The 27,015-nt window shown below is 34.7% G+C and overlaps 1 protein-coding gene across 2 annotated transcripts in view; it reads left to right on the forward strand.

The window, feature by feature from the left end:
* Nucleotides 1-27,015, forward strand: part of LOC131036128 (AT-rich interactive domain-containing protein 5) — a 70,152-nt gene that overhangs the window by 21,668 nt on the left and 21,469 nt on the right. For both annotated transcript variants that reach the window (XM_057967941.2, XM_057967942.2), the window contains exons 3-12: nucleotides 1,235-2,270; nucleotides 2,392-2,431; nucleotides 2,622-2,674; nucleotides 7,048-7,093; nucleotides 11,676-11,819; nucleotides 12,601-12,723; nucleotides 12,861-12,912; nucleotides 12,988-13,063; nucleotides 13,193-13,259; nucleotides 16,862-16,912. In XM_057967941.2, coding sequence (XP_057823924.1) covers nucleotides 1,312-2,270; nucleotides 2,392-2,431; nucleotides 2,622-2,674; nucleotides 7,048-7,093; nucleotides 11,676-11,819; nucleotides 12,601-12,723; nucleotides 12,861-12,912; nucleotides 12,988-13,063; nucleotides 13,193-13,259; nucleotides 16,862-16,912 — 1,611 coding nt within the window. In that variant the 5' untranslated portion in view covers nucleotides 1,235-1,311. The remainder of the gene's footprint in view (nucleotides 1-1,234; nucleotides 2,271-2,391; nucleotides 2,432-2,621; nucleotides 2,675-7,047; nucleotides 7,094-11,675; nucleotides 11,820-12,600; nucleotides 12,724-12,860; nucleotides 12,913-12,987; nucleotides 13,064-13,192; nucleotides 13,260-16,861; nucleotides 16,913-27,015) is intronic.

Raw genomic sequence — 27,015 nt, forward strand, 5'->3', positions numbered from 1 at the left:
TACTCGTCTACCTTATTGCTTAGCATAGTGTCCAACCGGCAGAAGATCATCATTAAATACTTATTGCTTAGCATAGTGAGAGCACAACCGGCATTAAATTTCCTTGTCATATTCTAAATTGGCTTGTTACTCGTCTACTTGTCTAATTTTGCCTAAATTCACTGTAGATATAGACAAGAAAATAAGTGTTTGCCAAGGAAAACTTGCTGGTATTTCACAGTACTTTGAACTTGCTGGCATTTCACAGTACTTTGATCCCAATATAGCTCCAACCAGTAGTGTTGAAGGATATATGCCGAGGTATTCTACATCTTAATATATAAATTGTAAACATAACTGACACAAACATATAAACTAAGCTTCCTAGCATTTTGCTTAGAAACTCAGCAAAATTGGACGTATGTTTCCTTTTGAATCCTAAGTTTGAAGAAGAGGCCATTAAATAGTTTCCAACCGGCAGAAAATCATCATTAAACTGAGGGTTTTTTGCATTTATTACTTGATTAAATCTATTTTTTGATATATTTATAACTATTTTCGGCTTGAATTAGGTTTGTCTTTTTTAGAATGGCTGGGAAAATAATTAGGAAGCTGAGTTTCTAAGCAAAATGCTAGGTATTCTACATCTTAATATATAATAAGGTTATCCCTTAATTCCTCCTTTTTCTTATCAGAAGAGACCAAAAGAAAAAGGAAAATAAACTTTTTAAAGATGATGTATCTGCCCAATGAAAGGTCCAGGAAAGACATTTTGAATTTTAATTTTCAGTGTGATGAGTTATAGGATAAGCAGAGAATTGAGTTTGTTTTTCTTGAATATAAATTTTTAGTTTAAGTGAAGATTATTGTCTTTATTTTTCATTTTAGAGTATGGTTGCAAAAAGTTTTTTTTTTAATGGAGTGCTTGGAGATGTAGTGGCTTATTGGCCAGTTTTCATGGAGAGACTTTCTGAAAGAACTATCAGATTATAGGAGGATTTTTTGTTTGTTACAGGTATAGGGAGAAAAACATTGTATATTAAATGAGTTCTTTAAAACAGACTATTTTTCTCTATCAATGTTTACATTTCTCATATATATGGGGGCTATATAACTTTTATCTTTCGTATTCTTCATGTGTTTTGAGGCATCTCATATGTCCTATTTGGTCTCCTGAAGCATTTATAAGACGATTTTAATTTTTTCCTTTCAAGATTCTAAACTATTCTCTTTTTTGGTTGGCTGGGGGTTCAAGGAGGACGGTACCTGGGATTGTTAAAATCTTTAAGTTCAGCACGATATATTCAGAAACAATTTATTATACAGTAAACAATGGTGGAGCTTGACAGGGCTGTCGATGCGCAAACTGAATTGGATGAAATTCATTTTACGTCAGGAGTTGAGCAGGTTTTACCCCAAGTTCAGGATGAATGGATTGGGAAAGATCTGGTTGGAGGAGCAGAAATGGAGATTGACGCTTCCCAGGGACAGGAAGAAATTCACCTCATTGATAATTCAAGGAATATTGCTTTAGAACAAAGCAGTGGAAGCATGATCAGTAAAAGGAGAGAAGAAGACAACGAAGCTGTTAATGTGTATGATGCACAAACTGGTTCTTTAATGCGCCCAATTAACAAACGGATCGCAACAACTGATAATGACAGCCACTCAATGCAGCAACCACATGCTGGTGTTCATGAAAGGTCAGAGGATGTTGGGAATATTGATGGTTTGAAGGAAACTCAGTCAACAAGTGCAAAGGATTTAAAGATAATCCAATCAGGTCGCAGGGATGCTGCAAGATTAGCTATGTCACATCTTGTGAATGATTCAAGAGTAACTGCAACAGGTGTTGCAGTTGATTCAAGGGTTAATCATCAGGAACATCGAGATAATTCAAGGTTTGTCGAGTTAGAGTATGAGGGCGGCTGCAAGACACTTTTGCAAGAAAGCAGGGAAGACATGAGGGAAATTCCTTCAGAAACCATGGACGAGCTGAGAATAATTCAGCATGAAGAACAGAACTTGAGTCCAGGCCAAATAGAGGAAAATTGCGCCTCAGACTTGGCACTGAGCCAAGACACAGGTGATGGTGCTGAAGCATTTTATCGAATGAATCCTGACTTCACAAACGGAACATCACGGTTCTTACCTTCATATTCAATGGAAGATGGCGATGGCACAGATGAAGAACAAGCAGCATTTGTCAGAGAACTAGAAAACTTCTTTAAAGAAAGGAATATGGAGTTTAAGCCACCTAAATTTTATGGGGAAAATCTGAACTGTCTCAAGTGAGTTTCTTAACTTATTTTATTTGTGATATTTATTAGAATGTTTCTACAACAGACAGATTGGTGGTACTGAATAAGAACGCGAGACTGACCTATGCAACATTATATTTTCATATTGTAGACTCTGGAGGGCAGTCACAAAGCTTGGAGGGTATGAACAGGTAGTTCAGGCATCTTATTAGCATGCCTGATACCATTACTTTTTGTTTTAAATTTCTGTTTAGAGCTCTGTTTTCTGGAAATCTTGTTTGAATTTTTGTTCTTTCCACTGAAAGCCAAATTTGCAGGTCGAGAATGAATTGTTTGAATTTAGATACAGAATCAGTATTGAGCAATTGCTGTTATTTTTAGGTGACATCATGCAAATTATGGCGTCAAGTGGGCGAGTCGTTCAAGCCTCCGAAGTAAGAAATACATTTGCTTAGTTTTGTTTGATTTTTTGTTGTGTATTAGGTAACCTCCATTAACAGTATCTTCTTACCCTATGGGTTGCATCACTGCCATATTTTGGTCATTTGGATTTTGGGTGGCGTATTTTATTTAGTTTCTTTCTGACAAAGTATTGTAATAAGTGATTTGGTTATATGCCGGGTTACTTTGTTTTTTCTTGCAAAACTTATGAAATTGAGGAGAATACTATTTTATTTGTTATGTCAAGTGTCATCACACAGTACTTATTCTGTCTTTAGATTATTTTTGATGAGACAGCTGGATTAAGCTTTCCAAAATTTTCTCTAAATTCCGTGTTTCCAAAAAACATTCTTTTCAACTTAATAACATCTGAAAATGCCCCCTAAATATAACTTCTGTTGCATTTTCAGCATTAGTTTTTAATGCACGTTGATAGAGGGTAGGTGAATTTATCTTTCCTATGTTTCTCCAAAATCTGTATTGTCAGTGATTCCTTTCTTTTTTATTTTTTACAAATTATCATTGTTATGGTATTACTTCCTCTTCGATCTGTGAAGTTTTCATTGATAATTTATCTCTATTTTGTTTAGCTCTCTCTATATATGTAAGGCTTAACTGACTGAAGGTGAGGGGAAAAACAGTGGATGATTGACAACAATATAGGATGAATGCACTTATTTCTGGTCTTTACACTATACATTTTGTTTGTTCTAATTTATTTTAAATTCTATTTGATTGCATATCAAGGCCTTTGCTAAGAAACATTGTTATCATATGACATATACCTTATTGTGTGTTGAATTATTAATTTGACCGTTCCTTTATGTTGGCATGGCAGTACAATGAATCAATAACATTCCTTAACATTCATGCAGCATGAACCTTCATGTCCAAATTGAATTGATTATATTTATATGTATCTGTTGTTTTTGAACCCTCATCGACTGCTGTATATCCCTAATTATCAGTTACACTAAAAGTGTGGTTCTGTTGAGCAATTTATTTGGTGTTTACAGGAGGGCGTTTGTTGGGGATGGCAGTATATGTTTTATGGAAATTCATTTTTAACAGGTCTAGCTATTCATGACATCGAGATTCACGTTTAGGCATTAAAACAATCTATGTTCCATGGAGATTCAGGGATGGGGACAGCAGGTGATAACAATTAAAAAATAAATATAGGGAATTTCAATTATTCATATATAAGGAAATTATTCATCATATACATTATAGAACTATATTACATAACATTAGAGCTGAATTGGGATTTCATTTGAGAGTTTACAGACAAATTATCAATATTTCATTGTTTTTATTGTTAATGTGCATATATATTATATAAAAATCACAACATAAGGCCCGAAGGCTACTGCAAAATGACAAAAAAAAGTGAGAATACAAAATTATGACATTGAGTGACACCTGCATCAGTAACATACGTTCTTAAATATGTTGACAACATAATTATTTGTTTCTATGAAAAGGATTTGACTGACTCTACTTACGAGCATCTTTTCTACTATGGGAGTTACACTGGCCTTGGATGTTAGGGGAGTTTCTAGAGAAAGTGATTTGATTCCTCCTACGGCATCCAATGTGGCTTGCTGATCTTGGATTCTCCCTGGCAAGCATTATCTCTCACAGTTACTCATGATGGATGTGCAATGAGATTTCCTTCCAGTTTTCAACGGTACATGCTTTTTAGGCCGTTCTTTGCCTTTCATTGCTATTAGTCAGTGGCACAGTGCTTTGTTTCATTTTATGTACTATGTCTATAAACTATTATTATTTTGATTCTAGGGTTTACTTTTCCTTGAACTTTCTGTTGTTAGCTGCTGTAACCTGCAGTCCCATTGACCTACTTTGGTCATCTGTGGACATTAATAAAGATTCTTTTCTTTCTAATAATATAGAGCCTAGAGTAATTTATTAGGTACCTTGAATAAATTAATTGAATGTAAGAATGATCCTGTACACTTTCTATCTAATAAACTTCATATTTCCTTTTCATTGAAAGGGAAATAGCCTATAATCTCTTAAATAAATAGCTATATCAGCATGTGTAAAGTGGTGTGAACTTTCATATTTTTCTTGCTGCATTCATTTGGGCTTCATTACCAATATCATATTAAAAAATTTAGGGCATTTTCTCCATTGAAATTTCTTCAAAATGCAATTGGAGAAAAAATCAGACCATCATCAGTAAGACAAATGACAGTGAATTATAGCACATGTAGTACAGCTGGTCATATTCATGTGGATCAGTCTGGATCTGGGAAGCACACAACAATTATATAATTTGATTTATCAATTCAGTTTGAATTACACAACAGTTATACACCTTTATTGTTTTAAAAAAAATGCGCGTTTTGGAACCTGGTTCAAAGAGGATGGCTAGCTATCCCTGGAACGGTCGAAGGGAATCTAGTGGTCCTTTGGAAGGTTGGGAAAAGTCTAGACATCCCTTGCTATTTGTAAGACATATGGGAAATGTCTTCTAAAATATTTTTTATTGGGGATGGCCCTGGGGATGTTTCCTACCTGTTCCTGCCTTCCTGAATCTTCCCTGTTGTGGGAATGGGTGGAAATACCCAGGGGACACATCAAATTCAAGATTCAAGTATAGCAGCAATTAAAAAAAGAATTCCTTTGTTTTCATTATGACAAAACGCCTCAGGATTGCAAATTGAAAAAATGCCCAACAATAGGATTATTGGAATAAAATGCTTTTGTTATGTTTTATCAATTTGGTTGTACCTGATTATGTAATAGTTGTTTGTTGGCTTTCATTTAATTTGTGAGGAGTTGTTGTTAGTGGTTAGGGACAGTTGTGTTTCTTTGTCAACTGCCAGGTGGTTTGAATAGGCTTCTCGCAGTCAGTGAAACTCTGAATAAATAAAGCAATTATTGGTTTTAAAATGGAAATTCCTGGCATATTTCTATTTATCTGTTTGCTTTGCAATCCATATTGATATCATTTGGAAAGTAAACAGCAGTAAGATATAGATATAAAATTATACAACTGTCAATAACTAAACCTGCTGCAGAAATCCCCCATCTGGGCTTATAAATATCAAAATCAGCCTCGAGCTTGAAGTCACTCCTAATATCAAATTATGGTTAATCCAATGAAACCCCAACTTCTCCCTGCTGCACCTACCCACATCAATTTGTGGCTAGTCTGTTGATTTTGAAGAAATAGACACTTCAATGACAATCACTTCTTACTTATCACTGTAACTCATCATTTTGATTTGTAAATAAAAATGTAACAGCAAACTGAAAGACAAAACACAAAATGAATGCCCAAGACCTTTGACCAAAAAAAATACATTGCCTATTTCAGCCATGGTGATGGTAGCTTACTTGGAAATGATTGATCACACTCACTAATGAGAAAAGTTTACAATGATTCGTTTTTCCTTCTCATTCACAGTTGCAAGTGCAAAATGTAAAATTGCAAATTGCTTCTGGTGAAATATGGGTTGCAAATGGGTTGGTGGTTAATGTAGGGAGGGTTGGCCCTCCTCGCCACACCTTTTTAGACTTTTTCTTTTACATAAAATTGTTTTAAGAATTTTTTAAATGCAGAAAAAGGTAGAGTTTGTAGTCTGGATATCCCTAGGACAGTCAAGGGATGTCACATATGTCTTGGAAATTGCCAAATATCCCTAGAATGCACAGCATCATCATGAGGTGTTTTGGGAACACATCCCTGAAATTCATGGGGGAAGGAAATGGTTGTGGGATGACCCTTGTTCGACATGGGTCGTGGGGATGCTATAGGGGATAAGGATGCATGGTTTTAGGGGGATCTGTCTGCTTATCCCTGATTATTTGATCTTAAAATCAAATTGCCTGGTTCAGATTTGTGTGAATGATTTCATGGGGTGCTACCAAATATATACATTTGTGACATACTTCTAGCTCAATGGATTTATTGGTCTTTCTTTTACAACAAGAAGGCTTGCAATGCCATGTTAGTGTGAACATGCATCTAATGCTACTTTCTTGTTAACATTCCTAACATTTAGGAATTGATGTTTCTTTGAGCTTTGGAATGTCTCCTTAATTTCTGGTGGTAGCAATAAAAAACATATAATCTAGTCATTATTTGGCTACGGATTACATGATTTACTACATCATTGCATGTAGGATTTTGGGAAATTAGAAATACTTATAGCTTAATGTGATAAAAATGTTTATTGTCTCTTGATTGTTCAAATCTTCAAATTGTCTACAAAGTACAAACTTTATGAATTACGAAGTTTCTTGCTTTGTGAAGTAGTAAAGATCCTTGGATATGTCGAAGTTATGATATTAGTAATTACAGACAAATAATCAGTTTTTGTTTTCTTTTGTACAGAACTTGCACAACAGTTTCCTGGTCATTTCGAGGTTTCTATGAGAAGGTGATGTTATTCAAATATTTTCCATTCACAATGCTAGAAGATTTCTCTGTGTTTGTTATTGGACTATATTAAAATAGCTGTAACAATTGAATAGCTGTATTGAATTGTTCTCTGGGTGGCTGTGTTGGAATATTTCATCTCTCTATGTGTCTCTTCTCTCTTCCCCTCGTCCCTTTCCCACTCGCTGACCTGTTCTTGCCCCCACCCCTCTACACACATACAACAAAAAAAACAAAAAAAAAACTTGCTATTTAATTTCTGTTTCCTGTTCACAATATTGATTTTCTATTTGGCATGTCATTAATTTTAGACTTTTTTTTTTTCCTATCACATAAAAATTTATAATATATAACTTTCTATGCCATGTTAGTTATAGACTCGTATGTTTTTATATATCAAATCTGCCTTAGTTACTTGTTTCTAAGTATGTATGCGTTGGTTTTTATTTATAGAAGCTAAGTACTAATTTATGAATAGCACGAACTGCATGAAATCTACTAGATGGGTATTTCACCTTAGAAAAAGGTTGTGACATTTGTATGTAGAATTATATTGTAATAGAGAGTACAATGTTTGTTATGTAGTAGAAAATCACTCTCATTTTGTTTTTGTGTTATGCTTTAATTAACTGGTATATGAGGTTTTACTATTTAGATGTGCTACATCCTCACCTTTCATTTGACTACTTTATGTCAACCTCTATTGATTCTTTATTACTCATTAAACTTGCATTCTTGTTTAATCTATATAATGTCTTTCTTGTCAATTTTGTTTGGAATATGTTTTACGCATATGGAAATTGCTTGATCTTGAATTTATGTTACTGCTGTGGATGATTAAGTTTTGAAGTATTACATTTGTGACCAATAAAGTTATGAAAAGTAAAATGTCTTTGTTATACTGATTCATCCCCTGGCCCACTCTCAGCGTAACTGATTGCTCTTCAGTCTTTTCTTTGTCTATTGTAACCGTCACATTCCCTGCGAAATCAGATCAATTTTTCAAGAATTTTATCATCTAGCTTTGTGAGTTTATGGGCAATCAATCCACTTCTTAATGGTAACTTGGAAATATATCCACTATGATTTGAGTGTATGGTGAACAGTAAACTCACTAGTTGGATTCTTCTTTTACATCATCAGTTTTGTATGTATACTTTTGGCAGTGTATTCTCCCCAGTTATAATTCTTCCCTTGTCCAATTCCTTGAACATTTAGCAGACACCAGAATGATGCCTTATAATGTCATTCTGTTAGCAGCAATTTTGATGGGATAAAATATTAAAATCAGCTACTACCATAATAACTTTACAAGTCATGGCATCAACATAGACACTATATTGTTTAATTATAGTTGCTGATTCAGATGACAGTTATGTTTCCAGAATCTCTTTATCTCCTATTTTGGTACCGGCTGATTCGCAAAATTTAAACCTTCATTTGTCAAGACAAAAATTGTATGTAAGAGCTGTGTGTTAATTCTTGGCTCCTTATCTCCATATTTTAAGGAATCCTTGGTTTCATCATAGCTTGCTGCCAGGGGTTCATGTGAGCTAGGGTCAGCATTCTTTACTGTGACATTGGAAACTGTATGACTCCAGCTTTCGTCAACTTTCTATAACATTCATTGTAGTTTTACTTTTCAAATAGTTTCTTTAACAAGTAATAGCTTTTTAAGCAATGCTTATACATCTCTGTTTTCATTTTTCATCCATTTCTCCTTCTCTGCTTTTTTTATTAACCTTGCAGGAATCTGCTATCGAGGTGCCGTGGCAGTTGTTTTCCATGCTGGAGAGGGTTACTGCTTCATAGGTGTGGGTGGCAAGTGATCCTGTGATTGTTTATTTTTTTTTTCCTATTCCACCTAAGTTTGTGTAGTAGCCCTTCCCATCTCTCCTTCACTTTAGTTTGCATATTTTCCTTTTGGACAATCCCGTTCTGCAAATTTTGTTCTATAAACTATTGAATGAACCATGATCTTACAAATTTCTATTTAGCTTTTTAATTACTCAGTTGCTTTCCTTATTAATGTTTCCTATAATTTGTTTGGTGCACCCACAGAAAGATATCGATTGTCAATCTCTGCACAGAGGTTGCCATTCATCCAAATTTGTGCTATCCTTTTTTAATTTGATTTGCTCCAAATGGTTTTCCTTGACAGTTGCACTGCTTGGTGCATGGCACCTATCTTGTGTTAGTGATGCCAGTTATTTTTCTATAGATTCTTTTGCTCTGATGGTGGCCATCCTTACATTATTTTGTTCAGTATTCACCATTTGAGGCATTAGTTACTCCTTAGTTTTGTTTGCGTTGAGGTCTTCAATCTATGGCTCTTGCTTGTTGCATCTATTTTTTTGTCTGTAAATGGCTCTGTTTCATTCTTATTTGGCTACATTGTTCATAAATCATGCGTACCAACATGTATTAAGGATTGTTATCTTATTTATTAAATGATAAAAGTAAGGCAAATAAGTAAATGGCATATACTTTGTAAGAGCAAACATCTATCCTTCTTATCTAAAATGTTTCAGTAGATTAACTAAAGTATATATTTCAAATAGAAAACTACAAAAATATCTAGCAAGACACAGTATGAAGATCTGCATTTACTTTTATAGGAAAGGCTAACCTATACCATATCTCTTCTGTAGTGTAATTGGTTGTATTTTGGAGTCCCATTGACCCACACCAATTGTTTGAGGATATTAATATAATCTATGTCTTAGCACAGGGACCCAATGTTATAAAAAGGATTAAGATACAATAAATTTGTTATCGATTTTGAATGGTTTGATAAAATTACTAGGTTCTTGAATTTGTAGTTCACTTTAAAGAATATATTCATTGAACCATTACACTATAGGTAAGGAGTTCCAGATAAATGCCTCTTGAATATTTTCAAGCAGGTTGATTTTAAAATATTTTTACGTACATTGTGACTAGGCATAGCCGATGATGGACAGGTAAGGATATGAAAATGATGTTTTTGGTAGAAACATATTTGGAAATTAAGTTTCACAATACCAAAAATTTATCTGTAGGAGTACCCCTTTAGTAAATTACAAGTGTTGTTAGTACAGAATATTTGATAGCAAACTTTCCCTTGGTCTGTTTAGAGTGGAGGAATGATAGTGTAACAAATTTACTCTGTTACTATGCTCCCTAGAGATGTATCCCTTGTCCAGTATGACCCTGTCTCGTATAGGAGACATTTTGGGGATGCATGGATAGGTTGGAAACATCCCTGGGATCTCAGAATATCTGCAGGATACGTTAAGGGATGGTTAGCTATCTCGGGATGACCAGGGGACATCCAGATTTCCCCCATCTGTCCCAGAGATGGCTAGTTGTCCCCTAATGCACCTAGGCACATTTTAGTTGCTTAAAACAAAGAAGCTTTACAACCTTTCAATGCCTGTTTGGTTTATGCCATGTCTATCTAAGATGTACAAAAAATTATGAAAATGGTGTGTGCCATGAAGGCTTTGTGGTTTTAAAAGGCTTCATTTGGGTATGGAGGCAGGGGCGTCGCCCCTTGACCTTTCTCTGTATCGTGAATGCACAAGTGGCGCTGCCCCTTGACCCTATTGGGGTCGTTCCACCAAACACTACCAAACTATAAGTCTGACCAAGTGATGGACCGATGATTAATAATGATCACAAAACCAACAAAATACATATCTCCTGTTGTAGATCTCTGCACATTCACAGTTGAAGTTACAGTCAAGGATTATTTTGTTTTATATGCTGGAGAACTTGTTCAGTATATAATGTTTGCCACTGACAAAATTGGCATGCTACAGACAGTATACCACCAAATATGAGTTAAGTCATAGTCAGCAGGAAAGGCCATTTTCATAATACAAAGATGTGTCAATCATGCCCTGCACAGACTTTTCATACAAGAATCCCATATATTAGTATCCCAACTGAGGTCAAGCTGGAACATAACCAGTTATTTTTTTACTTAACTATTCATCTTTGTTAATGAGTTTGAAAACAAAACGTGCAGTCTTGAAGGCTGTAGGAAAACTTAGATAATAAATCCCTCTACTGAATATACACGCCAGTCAAGCATGTCTTTATTAACTCATGCTCATATGTATATATAAGAACACCATAATTCCTACTCAACTACCCATGCTTACAAAGGTTCTGTAATGTCCATGACGAATGCCTAATCAATGTTATCATATGAATATTCGGAATTCCCTTATATATTTAATTTTTCCCTATTTTTTAATAACCGTCCCCTAAAAATTGGTCTCGGAAAAAACCTGTCACAGAAAGGCATCCCCCTGTCAACTAGTGCTCCCGTCCTGGATACATGGGGGAGTATAGTTGTTTTGAAGGTGTCTTCTGGATTTTCAGTTTTTATTTTCTTGTGTTGAGGCACTTTGTCAGTTTTTTCTCTGAATCTCCATTATAATAGGATTTCTCTAAATCAAAAAATAAATTTGATCTAAATTTGTGGAACTTATTGGAGCACTCAAAAGTTTAATGAATTATGAGGCTGCATATCAACTCTCTTTTGTGGGGATATTCTTAAGCATTGGTCACTAAAATAGTTTATTTTTTTGCAGGCTCTTCTTGAGTATGAAAGGTTCAAGTTTGGTAGTAGTATTGGCGGTGGAGGTGGCAATGGCAGCGGCAATGGCAATGGAGGAACTTCTATGGATAACAATGCCCAAACGGATGTTCTACTTACTGTAGGGGCTGAAAGCCAGGTTTATGACCTTATTCATACTAATTTCATTTCTGTGTTAGCCAATATAAATTTCAGAGTAGCAGTGTAATACAATAATGCAGATGTTGAAATGAGATTCAAATGGGGTTAGTTAATGGGTCTGTGTTCTCACTGCTAGTGTAATGGCCCAGGTTTAAGACCTTATAAGGTTCACAGGTCTCTTAAAAAATGCTGGTTAATGTAAAACACACAATTTTAAAGGTTGCATATATCTGAGAACTAGGTGCAAACTTGATAAGGATTAACACATGGCAAAAAAATGTATGCATGTAGGTGGTTTCGTCAAATAAAATTGTTTTTCTTTGCATTTTTATTTCTTTTTTTCCTAAAAACAATGCAAGATATTGATGCAAAATTAGGCTTTAATTGAGATACCAATGCAATATTTATTACATATTAAGGAAAATATAAAGTGAAGAAATTGGTAAAAATGTCTTCAAGAAGTAAAATTTGGTGTTGTTTGACTTTGACATATGCTGCGAGGATATGCTTAGGTATAGAAAAGTTGCTAGCTAAAGTACTTCTGGTTTATTTACCAAAAGATACAAGCTATCTCTCAAATATCTGAAGAAACTGGTAAAAATGTCTTCAAGAAGTAAAATTTGGTGTTGTTTGACATATGCTGTGAGGATATGCTTAGGTATAGAAAAGTTGCTAGCTAAAGTACTTCTGGTTTATTTACCAAAAGATACAAGCTATCTCTCAAATATACTTCGTTTTATTCTGATTTCCCTCTTCTTGGTTTTGGCCTGGCTGTGCAGCCTTGCGCTACACAAGCATCAGGCTCAGGAAGAGCCAGAAGGGATGCAGCAGCTCGTGCTATGCAGGGGTGGCACTCACAGCGACTTTTGAGTAATGGTGAGGTTGGTGATCCTATTGTTAAGGTAATGGAGATTCTACTAGGTTGTATGGTTCTTGTTGAAAGTAATGGTGCCAGAACTGTCCAGTGATGTTTATAAATATATTTAAGTATCTGTTTTACGAGGTGTTATTGCTAATACTACAGAATGACGAATTGCAGGATAAAAACTCAGTTTCTCTAACAAAACGAGAGAAGCAACTGAAGAGTATTGGTATGATTTGTAAATAATTTCCCATATCTTAGTATCAATTTCTTATCTAAGCTCAACATTCTGTTGCTCTGGCAGGTATGCTGAAAAGGAAGAAAACATCATCTTTAGAGCGAGCTGTAAAAGTTGCACGTACAAAAGGAGCAAATCCTCAGTTAACATATGATTGTCCTAAATTTGAATAATGCTGGAAAATGAAGTTGTGTATTAGTTCATCACAGAATAGCATTTCAAAACTTTTAATGCAAGCTAAAGTTTCATGATCGGTTTTCATTGTTGGCAGAATGGATGCAATGGTTGTGGATGTTGGACCTCAAGCAGATTGGGTGAAGGTCAACGTGCACAAAACTGTGAGTATTATTTCAAGATGGACAACAACACATAGATGGGTGTCTGTACGCAAACTATTTATGAACAGACATGAATGATTGTGTGTACATGATCATAGTTTTTCCTTTGCTAAATTGTGATATATATGTGCACAATATACCACACATATGCAGGCAAATTGGTCTATATTTTCCCTATGTAGCAGTAAGTGTAAAAAATGGGAACATGGAACTGCAAATGGCTAAACGTTGATATGAAACACTGAAGGAAATTGTATCAAGAAATAAAAAGAGCAAACATCAATTCACATGAAATTCTAACCAAAAATGAATTTAATTGAAAGAACAATAATTGCATATATTAGTTATTACATTCTTAATCAAAATAACACATGTTGCATGCTGAGAGTTAAAAAATTCATAACTGCTAAGTTGTTGGCCCTGGAATGGGTAGATGTATTGTTAGTGTGATTTTTTTTTCCTCTGGGTACAGTTATGGGTTGACACACACACACACACATATAGAAACAGTGTTACTCAATATAACTATAAATGACATGCAGGTTAGAATTTTTACAGCATTATGATATAAATGCAATAAGAACAAAATGACAAAAAATCATATAATTTTTATCCAACATTCTGTTGATCTGTAATGTCCCCTAATTAGTTATACTTTAGATTAACCTAAATTTGCCCAAATCTAAAAGATAGGTAATTAAATTTTATGGGCATAACTTTGTATACTGGTTTCCTGCAACAAAGAGAGAACACATGAAATAATACTTGTAAAACTGAAACATATACCAATGAAATTATATTAATGATATCAATTCTGCTATATTAGTTACTGTCTAGAATTACAATTTGTTGGGTATAATCAGTTTATTATATAAAGTCAGATTGAATTTCAGTTACCAGTCAATTTCCTTAGCCCATTAGGGTAGGCTAGTTGGATAGGGTGTCCAAGAACCAATCCTCCTAGGCCCAAGGGCAGATACCATATCCCCCTTGGCTCCATATGGCAGGTGTTAGGCATCCATCATGGAGTGGCGTACCCAGCGAGGTGTTCTATCGCTGTTGCCCCTCATCACAACCACCTTCTCTCTTAAGCCCAAGAGCAGATGCTTCATCCCTCTTGGCTCCAAGTGGCAGGTGTTAGGCATCCACTATGGCGTGGCGTACTTAAAAGAGAGTCCCTCTTTACAATGAACCATTTATTATATTTATTCAATCCATCACATTATGATAATCAATTACATCTGACATAATTATCATTTTATATTACATTTCAACAGTGCTGTGTATTAGATTGTCATCAAAGTTTCCTGTTAGTGTTACTTTGTATCAGCATTAACCACTTATTGTCATTTCATTATAATCAGTTTGTTAATCCTTATAAGAATTTGCAGTATTACCATAATTTGCATAACCTGAATCTGATTATATTATGCATTCTTGAGATTATGTGCAGATATATATATTTATATGTTATGTCTGGCAGTAACGTTATGTTATTTTAATGCTGTTTGAATAAATAGATAAAATTTACCTTCTTAACTTAATATGATATTAACTGTCACTGACTTGATTAAGAACATCTTAATTTATATTCAATGATGCACAAATCTGAATTTAAATATGTATATCATACTGGCTGATATATACTCTAATGCTAACTCAGGAAATTCATGCTTATACGTACCTGACACTGAACTTACCCGTCTTTATCCCTGCTGGCAGACTTTACCATTCCTTGCTTGCATATCCCCCCAAATTGGCACGAGGGGGAAGGTATTTATCCTAACCCCCCATCGTGGTGGAAAGCCATGATGCTTCCTATATTTGGTAGCACCCCTTTTTGAAGGGTTGCTACCCTCACACCTGATAGGTTCCTCCATTTAATCAAGCCATCGTTTTAGAGGAATGGCTTTCGGGACCAGTCAACAAATATAATATATATTTTAATAAAATGGCATCATTACATATTGTTAGTTTATATAATGTATATTATTAATATATAAATTGTTACACCATTTTAATACAATGTATATTATTAATATAATAACATTATTCAATATATAAATGTAAATTAATGTACATTATTAACATAATAATATCATTCAATGTAAATTGATAATATGATATCTTATTTTATATCAATGTAATATAGTATAATATAATTTTAACATGATTTAACATATTATATGGCAAAATTTATATTAATTATTTGAATTTCTGCTATAAATGGGGGACATGACATGATCTCCGAATCAACACATTTAGCATTGAAAGGATTTATCCATTATGGTCTGTTGACCCTCTTCTTGACTGGTCATGCTCCCTAATTCGATTTACGAGGAGAGGCAAAAATTAGAAGAATGTAAAAACATAGTACACTTGTTTTTTAGTTCGAAATGAAGCATATTGGCATTAATTCATAGTAGGAGTTGAGAGTAAAGATGAGATCAGAAAGGGGAAAACATTAGTGATCTTGTAATGCAGTGCTCTGCGCATTTCCAAATAAATGTAGATTGGAATAAGTAAATCTTTTGCAAATATTAGATGAGTTACTTTTCAGGAAGTAATACAGAAAGAAACAGAAATAATATTTCACTTTCAAATATGACTGAGAATCACAACTACACATGGAATACCAATGAACAGTTCAGTAAATATTAAGAAAACATGGATAACTAATGATAGCTTAAGATCAATGCACCAAAATAAATAATGATGCTTGAACCTTCAATTGGGTTTGCCCAGGGTCTGCCAAGGCACCTTGTGGGTCCTCCAATCCACAGGGTACCCAGGGCGCTTGGGCCAAACTCTGGGTGAACCCAATGCCTTACTAGACCAAATCAGGACTCAAACTGGACCAGCACTGGTACAGGTTGAAATAATGCAGAACCTGGCAACATAGCCTCATTGCATTGATTCAGGTATTCAAGTTGAAAATTTCAAAATGGCAATATCACGATGCAAAAATAAAAGTAGCAGGCACTAGGTGCTTTGCAACTCCTATTCTCATGGCTGCTACAAGCTGCATCAAAACTATCATCATTTTCTTCTGGTGTTACCCATATTTATTACTGTGGGAAGTCTTCTCATTTGCTTTTTGATTGGTGTCCTCTTTTCCTTCTCTCTTATATGCCACTTTTTTTCTTGTTTCAAAGCATGCTGGATCCCTTTTCGAGTCTTCTAAGTGATAGGTGAGTGTTTAATGAGCATGTTAGATTAAGATGATGTGAGGGGCTGTTTGAAGAAAATCTGGAAAAATTCATTAAAAATTGAAAAATGTAGGAAATTTTTTGCCATTTGGTACAGAATATGTGCTAAGATTAGAAAATGATTCCTAATCTGGTCTGAAACACTTATGGTTGGGAAAAAATATTTCGAAACTTTCTGGTGTCAAATTAGTAATATCCTCTATGTTTGTGTGGGTGTTTGTATGTTTGTAACATGCACTTGTGAGTGCACATATACATAGCGATATGCATCATGTGTATGTGTGTGGAGATTGCGACTGATAGAAACAAAACAAATATATGTTTTACAGTGTTCTGTTTTTAACACAGAAAAGTGATTATATTGAGAATGTGGTTTTCTGTAATTTTGAACAGAGAGATTGCTTTGAGGTCTATGCTCTAGTGCCTGGCTTGCTCCGTGAAGAGGTACAGTTACATCCTTGCCTGCACACTTTCTTATAATTTTTGTCATATATATTGTACATTGTAGCTAGAATCGCCCACAAATTAGTGTGGAGGAGGTACTTATGAACTTCATTTAAATACAAATGCATGCAAGCATATCAAGACTATGGAAATATGCATTTTTTATATTTTTATTATATTTGCTTCTTTTATGAATTGTTCTGTTTGGGCATCTGTCCTCTCTGAGTGATTACACAAAGCATATTTTGCAAAATTTTGCTATACTGATAATATATGCTAACTTGTATAATCAACTCTAATTTCTCTATAACATAAATAAAGTATTTATATATAATATTAGAGTAACTAGAAAATTTAATAAATTCATTACAGAAATCAAGGTTGAAACTTACTTGTATACCTATCAAGTTGGTTTTTATTACAAGTTATTTCTGTGTTTCTAGTCAACTCAATCATGTTCTTAGTGGCATTTATTTGCAATGAATCTTTCTGGCATATGAATTTCATTTAAATGGATTATTTGTCAGTATAATTGAATTGAATGTCTTTTGCGGTGAGGGAGAAATTAATGGTTGTTGAATATATGGATTTTTTTATTATCAACATTTTAGGCTTAATTGCTTGTAGAGTTAACGTACTAGTGCCAAGAAATGCAATTTATATGCTGGAAAACTAAAGCACCAAGGGAGATGTTTGTGATTAACCATAATTAATAAAATTATAACAATGTTTTATATGCAGTGATAAGTGTCAATACACATCTATTATATGGCGATGTTAAACGATTGCGCTTTGTAGAATTTTCTTCCAGTTCATTTTGGTTGTGTACATCCTCTCTTTCATGTACTTGATATTGCTTTTGTTGTTGTTCTTGATTCCATCAATTGCAAAAATCAAAGATACTGAAAATTTTATTGAGATCATCTTGAGATGACTAAAATCTACATGGGTAAATCCCACAAAAATGAATGAAATCATAACAAAGTTAATTGAGGTCAAAATAAACAATTGATTATTCATTTGTCATAGCCCCCAATTGGATTATGAGGAGCAGGAAACCGTATATGTAGTAGACCAATCGTATATGTCTATTGAGCACCTTTGAAGACCATGGAGATCATTAATAATATACTAGCCGCGTTTATTAGTTGCAGGAAACCGTATATGTAGTAGACCAATTGTATATGTCTATTGAGCACCTTTGAAGACCATGGAGATCATTAATAATATACTAGCCGCGTTTATTAGTTGGTGGGACCCGTTTCTTATATCACCGTAAGCATACAGGCAATATTTCAATATCAGTAAGGGGATTAAGATGGAAGTAATATATACTGCCAAAATTACATTGGGCACACGGCGGACTGTTCATCGCTGTCTACATCTGTGTGTATCAGCAACATAATGGTATAAGAGAACCATATTCAGGTCTGAGAAATTGTGTGAGTGATCAGGAGCGTAAGTCACTGTGGCATAAGGGTCTACATCCAATCTTAGATTGAAAAGAAAGATACCAATATTAGAATGATGATGGTAATTGCCAACCATAAAATATCAATTAGATATTCTTTTGTCATCGCCTAAAGAATAATGCTTAGCTAATGCAGCGATTAGTTAAGAACTTAAGAAGGAAAGGTGCGATCAGCAAAGGATAAATAATCATTTGTCAATGGGTGTGATTTGTTAAGGATGATGAAGAGTTGCAACCATTCGCCTTCATAACCTCTTGAAGCATATTAAAGAAATAACAATACCATTCCAATCATCATCGAATCAGATCAGAGGAACAATATGGGTAATTAAGGTACATGTTGATCTGTGTTTTGTGACACTTGTCAACATAGAATAAAATACCAAGTATTCTATCCTCTCTTGAACAAGGAAACCTCAAATGCTAAACAATGTGATCAAATAAGGCAACTCCAAGGTTTACAATGTGAACAATGAGACTTCACAATGGATAGACTCAGTAAATTATTTGATTTTGCTGATATCACTAAGGGACTTATGCATTAGCTGAAACTGGAATTTGAGTAATAAACTGACTTGAATTTCAAATAAAAGACCAAAAGGATAGGGGTCGGGGAAATTTAATCTAATAACCTAAGGTCAATGAAGATAATAGATAGTGCCTAGATAGATGGATTCCATAAATCAAACTTTGCTTCGCCATGTTGAAACAACTACACAAAATTGATGCAATCTCTAAAGGTAGCAGAGGATTTTCATTTTTTAAACATTCATACAAATACCCAATACTGGCGCAATCCAAATGAACATCGACAATAGAACTAGTGCTAAATTAGGTTCAGACTAATCATACACTGCGATTTGCAATCAACAAACTACAAATGGTATGAATTGAAATTCCATCAAACATCTTCACATGTTTCCATCAAAATCAATGAACTTCAACTAAAACTTGGGTGATCCCACAATACTAGGTTACACTTTTTGGTACATCCAGATTTTTGCTGAAATCATATATTTTTTAGAAAATATAACGATTTAAGCTTAAGAGGTCCCATTCGAAGTAATTAATTGAGGAGAGTTAGATCAAAGGTTTGTAGATCAAAATTTCTTGGATAGAACCTCTCTACTAAATCATACCTGCAATGGAGTCTCCTTCGTACCTATCAAAATGCTGATAAAAATCCACTTTTACATTACCTTTTGGGGGGTCAAATGAATTCATTTAGAAGTTTTGTTTTTTTAAGCAGTTAGTCCATATTACTTTCCAAATAGTATATTATTTCTTATGAATGTAGGTTTTTTGTCAAACATTAAGGATTGTTTTTCACACGTGGAAAAATTGAAAAATAGAGAAAAAAATTGTAAAAAAAATCTCTTCCCTAGGTATTGATATCCTCATTTCAACACAAAAAGAAGAAGTTAATTCAAATGCATACAAAAAAAGTTATGCGTTACAGAATACATCTCTTTCCAAATTACGATTACTCTATCTTTAAAAATTAACTGAAAAAAAATGTATGTAACAAAAAATTATGAAAAAAAATCCATTCACTAGATATTGTTGTGACAATTCTATATTTAAAAAATTAGATTTTCCTTCTTGCTATAAAAAATGTTATGCATTACCAAATAAATGTCACTTCTGAAAAAATGTTGATTCTGTAAATATTGAGTTATTAAAAGTTACATAACAATATGAACAATTAATCTCTAATTATTTAAAAAAAATAATATTTAGAATCTATATAGAAAATCTCACAAATTATTAGTTTACTTCATCTTCAAATTCTTAATGGTTTAGCTGCTATAGGTTTTAGGAAATAAAGATCTAATGCAAAATGCTGATTTCAATGTCAAGTTTGGCCAAAAAGTGTAACCCAGTATTATGGGATGAGGATCACCCATTTGAGAAGTAGAAACTATGCAAACATTTTGAAACAACACACAAAGATAAACCATATCTTCAATGAAAATTATGTATTTATTCCACCAGTCTTGGGAACAATCTATGATCTCCTCCTATTACCACTTCTATTGCTTCTAACTATGAATTTCTAATCAACTACAAATGAAAAGGTCAAGCCTTTATATAGAGATCTCAACTACAAGAAGGGCCCAAATTGATTCTAAATCAACAACCAAGATAATTCAATAAAGCCCTAAATGAGTTAGTTACAACTACCACCTTCATACATTTAATATCCTCCAATGAGAAAATTACATGTCCTTGAATACACGTCCTTTTGAGGAAAAGAAACAATGAAAATTAACATGCCATCAATGGCACAATTTACTATTAAAGTAATTATGTAATGTTTCTATAATGGTCATTTGGTTAGTTTAAGATATTGCCTTTTCGTAGTTAGTTCTTTTTTAGAATGTTTCTTTTTGGTCTTTCGTTTCTGTTTTAGAAACTTTATTTGTAATTGTTTATTTAAGAAGCCCTTGTCTCCTTTATTAATACATCATTGAATTATCAATTCATGGTATCAAAGCTTAGGTTCTTTTTTGGCCATTTTTTAAAGTAAAAAAATTCGTGGGTTTTTTGATTTTTTCTCCACAAAAATCATGGAAGGGTTTTGTTTGATTTTTTCCATGGAAATCAGGGAATTTTTATTTCAGTTTACTACTCATGATGGCTGCGAGTAAATTTTTTGAACGGATCGGGGGGTTTTGTATGATTTTCTCTTCAAATTGTGGATGGGTTTTTTGATTTTTCTCCATAAAAAATCATGGAGTGTTTTGCGTGATTTTCTCATAAAAAATCGTGGTTTTTTGTTCATTTTTTGCACAATTCTTTCATACAAAAATTGTTGGTTCTTTCTCTATTGGAGGGTTTTCCAATTTTTTCCACAAAAAATCGTGAAGTGTTGTTATTTTCTCGGTTTTTTGATTTTTTGCCAAAAGAAATCATGATGGTTTTATTGAGTCAGTTTTGAGAAGCTGATCTTAGTGTCTCTGGATAAAGGGAGGGATGGATTTGTTACCCAACATCATGTTGGAAAGATTGTGGTAAACTTGATCATATCCAGAAGTTCTGCAAAACCAGGAAGGGTCTCAACAGTAGGCTTATGTCGTAGAGCGTTTTGAGGAGAAGGGGGCAGCCTTATATGCATTTGTGGCCAAATGACATGCAAATTATGTCAAGTCTTTTGTAGGGTAGTTAGTAGAATGACCATTAAGGGAGGGTATTAAAGTAATTATGTAATGTTTCTATAATGGTCATTTGGTTGGTTAGTTTAGAATATTTCCTTTTCATAGTTTGTTCTTATTTAGAATGATTCTTTTTGGTCTTTCGTTTCTGTTTTAGAAACTTTGCTTGTAATTGCTTATTTAAGGAGCCTTTGTCTCCTTTATTAATACAACATCAAACTATCATTTCCTTTACAAGGAGTAGATGATGACTCTTTATTTCATGCATCTACATGTCCATTTGTTAAGGAGTCAGGTTCAGTGAATCCAAACATGCGGACTTGTGATTTGATTGGTTGATGATGCCACCTCCGCTTGCGCTTGGTCTAAACTTTTGCTTTCATCACAAAGAAGTCTTTGCATTTTGAGCAAAATCTCTTGATACTCAACAGTATCCGGTCTTTTGATTGGTTGTGATGGTTCATATTCCCAAATTGCATCATCTTGATCATAATTTACGTTGTCCTTGACCTTGATTTCATCCTGCCTTCTAACTTTTTTCATACTGCAATCATCTTCTTTGAATAGCTTGAGCTTGTCCTCCATGTTGTAATTGCATCACGGAGATTTTGATGCCCTTCTCCTTGACCTTGGGTTTCCAAGGGAAATTCAAGGTCAATGTAGAATATTTCTTCATAAAGTAATGTTTTTGAATGTTTTGATATCTTGGATGTTTTCTTCCATTTTGTGTTGTTGAGTTCCTCATCTTTGTCCTATGCACTTCTACACATCAATCCTTGGATTCGACGACAAGGATTGTAACACTTCAATTTTGAATTCTAGATTTCACCTTAGGGTTTTAAACCTCAATTTAGCAATTCCCCATTTCAACTTGGAATTCCATGATTCAACTTTGGCTTTTAACTTCGAATTACACATTTTAAACAAGGAATTTCATAAAAATTACACTTTGTCCAAAGGGTTTTTCACAAAATTGTCTTTATTTTCCCCTCTTGTCAAGGTTGGAAAATTTGACCTTGACAAGGAATGTTCCTTGTTAAGATATCACGTCCTTAAGACTTTTCTCTCATTTTTTCAATGTTTAGGCAACCATGTGAAAGGGAGTGTTGAGCTTCTCCCCTCTTTGATGAATGATTGGCTGAATGTGCTCATTGTAGAATGCTTATGTGGGGTCACCCTCTTGCACAACCTTCATTTGGTCAGCATAGTATCAATGCACTCATACATCTCTCCAAGGCTAGGTGCATTGGCATCCCTATATTTGATGACTTGAACTAGAGCAATGATGAAGACTATATATTTTGCATCACCCCAAAAAACATCACTCCAATACATCCTTCACTCTCTTCCCTTGCTCTGTCTTGGACTTGGGCCACCAATTCTATTCTTTGTCATAACCATTAGTTGCAATCCCTCTTGCAACTCAAGCATTCTCTCCAAGAGAATGAAATAGGCAACATATCTAGTTTTGACAGGTTTCAAGAATTGCTTCTTAGAGAAGCTCCTTAAGAGTGCATGTGAAGTGTGATGGTTGTAGATAAACATCTGCACATCTCTTCATTGACCATTGTTTTGATTGAATCAATCTTTCCCATGTCCTTGTGTGCATTATTCATGGTATGCACACAACAAGGAGTCCACCAAATATGTCTATAAGCTGCATCAATTAATTTCCTTGCACCTTTGCACATGGGTTGCATTTGTCACCATTTGGACCACATTTTGTGGCCCAACCTCTTGAATAGCATCCTTGAGGATCTAAAACTGAAATTCGACAACTTTGCGATGGCCCTTTATACATGTAATCATGATACTGATGAGTGGGTGATGACTAATGTCCGTCCACCCATCCATGATTGTATTGCATCCACTTGCCACCCAACATTCCTTCATTTCCTCCACTAACACATTTGTCTTGGAATTGTTCTTATCCAAGATTGTGGTCCTTAATTTTGTCTTCCTTGGTGGCACATATGATGGTCTTCCCCTTGCTACCATTGTCGTCATATCCTTATAATAAAGAGATCGAGCCACATGGAATGGAATGCCATTAACAAAGAAGAATTTGCCAATAACAACATCTATATCATCAACTGCATGATGAATAATTCAGCTATTGGGTTACTGGCATCACTTGTCTACTTGTGTTTACCTCTAACCTCTACTGCATTTGGCCCCTGAAAATCTGGCATATGTGCAACTTGCCTCTGCAAAGTAGAAGTAGAACAATGTGGCTTGCCCTTATGACCTTGTGGCCTATGAGACAAAGTAGCATATACAAGTGCAGCTGTATTGTCTTCTCTAACACACCATAGCTTATATATCTCAGCTCTCTATTTTAGGTTTGCCAAGTTCCCCAAAATTTCCCCAAAATCTTACATGCTTCCACACCGTTTCATTGGATATGCAGGAGGTGGGCATTAACTCTAGTAATGCTGCTGAAAAATTCAAGGGCACAAAAGTGGCACTTTCACAACCTTGTGCATCCAAATGTCCCAACTTTGCTTGGTAATTTTGTTGAAAATTGTTTCAAAGGAGACTTACAATCAAAAGGACCCTTAGTATGCTCTTCCAGTAATGTGGAGGGGCAATTAATACTTGCAGCTGTACTTGCCATGGAACTAGTGGTTTGGGTTTCATTGTCATGGTCACCCCTCTTAGTCTTAGCCTCAGGTGCATAATTAGATTCATTACTTTCACTATGAACCTCAACCTCATCCTCACTCATGCCATGAGAACTCATTGCTACGTTGTAATAATCAATATAAAATTTATATGTTTTTAATTGTAAAATTAAAATTCAAACTATGCATGCAACATGATGCAAAGGATTAAGACACAAAGATTTTCTTTTTGTTTTTCTTACTTCATATCACACGAAGCACAAGAGCAGAGTATATAGAGATAAAAATCATTGTTCTTAATAATTGTTAACCAAGGATTTCACTTTTGTTTTTGGTCCATCTGATTCATCTCGCATTTGAAACACTTAAATCAAACCCTTTCATTCCTTCACATATTATTTTGCTCCTCTTCAATGTTGCTGTTGAAAGGAATTTGTGAGTAAAAATGAATAATTTGGAGTGCTTTATAGAGTTTTGGAGGCATTGGTGGGGCCCATTGGCCATTAGGGTTTGACCTTGGGCTTTAGTTTTGAGGAAATTTAAAGTTTTTTTTTGGCATGTTATGATTGGTCATCACGGTTGATGCTTGGGCGTCCTTGGGATAATTGGGGGAGGCATGGCCATCCTTGGGGATGTCTTGACATCTTAACTGTCTCCACACTTGCAGTAGTGCAATGGGGTGATGTGTCCCACATGTCCCCACATCCTAGGGATATTCCCTGAAATGCTTGGATTTTGGTGGGGGGAGGGGTGGAGATGCATCCCCCTGGTTCACTAGATAATTGTAGGGTATGCAATTTTTGTCATTACACTTGGTTTTTTCATTAGTGATCATTTACCATGTTGGTTCCCAAATCAACAGATCCTAAATCCTAGAGAAATAGCCACTGACTCATAAACAAATCTAGGATTGGGTTTGGCCAACGAACAAGATTCAACACAAAGGCTGCAATCTTCTGCTCTTCAAGCTCTGTAAGACCTAGGTGGGTATCCCTATAGCAATGTTATACAACATTTTGGCTTTATATAAAAAAACATTGCATGGTATAGCAGATGCTTTCAATGAAAATATACCAAGGAAAGTATGATATACTACAAATTCTGGCTTGTACCTTAACTTCTATCACTCTTGCTTGCATTGAAGGTTGGCTTTAATCTATTCTACTCCTACTGCATAAAAACTAAAAACTGAAATATAAAAGGTGAAATAAGAATGTGAGAATGATCCAAAAACCTAAAATAATATGACCAGTGCTTATTCGAAGGGAATACAGAGTCAAACAACAGTCCTAATGGCAAATAGTATCATAGTATTAGCATTAAGATCCTATACTAAATATTCAAGATTTGCTTAGAATGCTTAGATTGAGAATGCATCCACAACTTCCTCACAATCTCTCTCACACAAATATTGCAGTATTCAAGACAATTTAATTCGTTTTACCTAAAATAAAACCTATCAAGGAATACACATTCTCCATTAGAGAAGACAAGTTGAACATGTCATTAACATTACAACTCATACAACACAATACAAGAGATATTGAGCAAGAAAAATGAATGTTTTGTATATTGATTTTCAGAATAAAATTGATACATTCATGATAGATTGTTATGCTCACTAAACCTGCGAAAGACTAACTGTCATTATATTGCTTTACAGCTTTCCTAGTACATACTAATCAAAATTTCCGAATCGTTCTTCTTGGCCCTGAATTCCCTTTTATAACACAAGGGAGCAAAACCAGCTTCAGGCCAAGAAGACACTTGTCCAAATTACATTGCATTACAATTCACCCTAAGGCCTTTTGTCCTTATTACTATTGAGAGGGCGTCATCCTGGGAGCTTTGGATTGTAGGTCTGCAAAAACTGCCTTTTCACTAGTACTTTGACGTCTGCTCCTGTGAGGATCTGAAGTACATCTTGGCGTTTGGTAACAGGTAACTTGGAGAATGGACCTTGGCGATTGAGTACTCCTATCAATCCTCCCAAAATAAACAACCTGCACAAAATTTATAGTAAGAGAAATAGAAGGATTATGACTAATCCTCTCCCTCAAGCTGCTCTTCTTCCAAGGAGCAGTACTTTCTATGCAATGCTTCTATCTCGTCCATTGGCCAAGCAAAACCCCTTAAACCTTGCAACTTAATTATTGCTTCTCTTGTTTTGTGGGCTGGCATAGTTGCCGCCTCCTAAGCAAATCTATGGTACATCAAATCAACTTCCATGATTTTATCAATGATATTATAATATGATTCACTTTGAGCCAGATCAGTAGCCAGAGAAGTCAAAACTGCATTTATGGCGTCTTGGAAGCCTTGTTTCCACTCTTCTAGGCCTTTGATTTGTCCTTCGCCTGTCAAAATTGTGGGGATATCCCACTTTTTCAGCCCTTGGAAAGAATCAATCATTTTAACCCAATGCCGCTTTTTCATCCTCAATGTTGGGCAATTCTTTAATCAATAAATTGTAATTCTTCCAAGTCACCCCTACAACTTGGGGTGGAGAGTCTACATTTTTGACCGCTAGCATGACCTCTTTTAAATTTTGATCCTTTGGCATCGAGGTGGTCATAATAGGTTGAAAGAATGAAAGAATTTCATCGAGTTGACTAAGGATCTGTGAAGTCAAAGAATATGAGGTGTGCACCTCGCTCAATTTTTCAATAATTTTATTTGCCACCTGCAAAATTGAAGCTTTCCTAATTTCAAAATAATTATTTTCAGCCTCATCTTTGACCCTCTGCAATTTTTTATTCATCCTTTCTAATTCTTCAGGTCTAATTCCTTCTGAAGAGTGCTGTCATTTTCTTTATTTGCTCCTTTAATGCAACATTTTCATTGAATAACTTA

The sequence above is a fragment of the Cryptomeria japonica genome, chromosome 4 (assembly GCF_030272615.1).
Source record: "Cryptomeria japonica chromosome 4, Sugi_1.0, whole genome shotgun sequence".
NCBI lineage: Eukaryota > Viridiplantae > Streptophyta > Pinopsida > Cupressales > Cupressaceae > Cryptomeria > Cryptomeria japonica.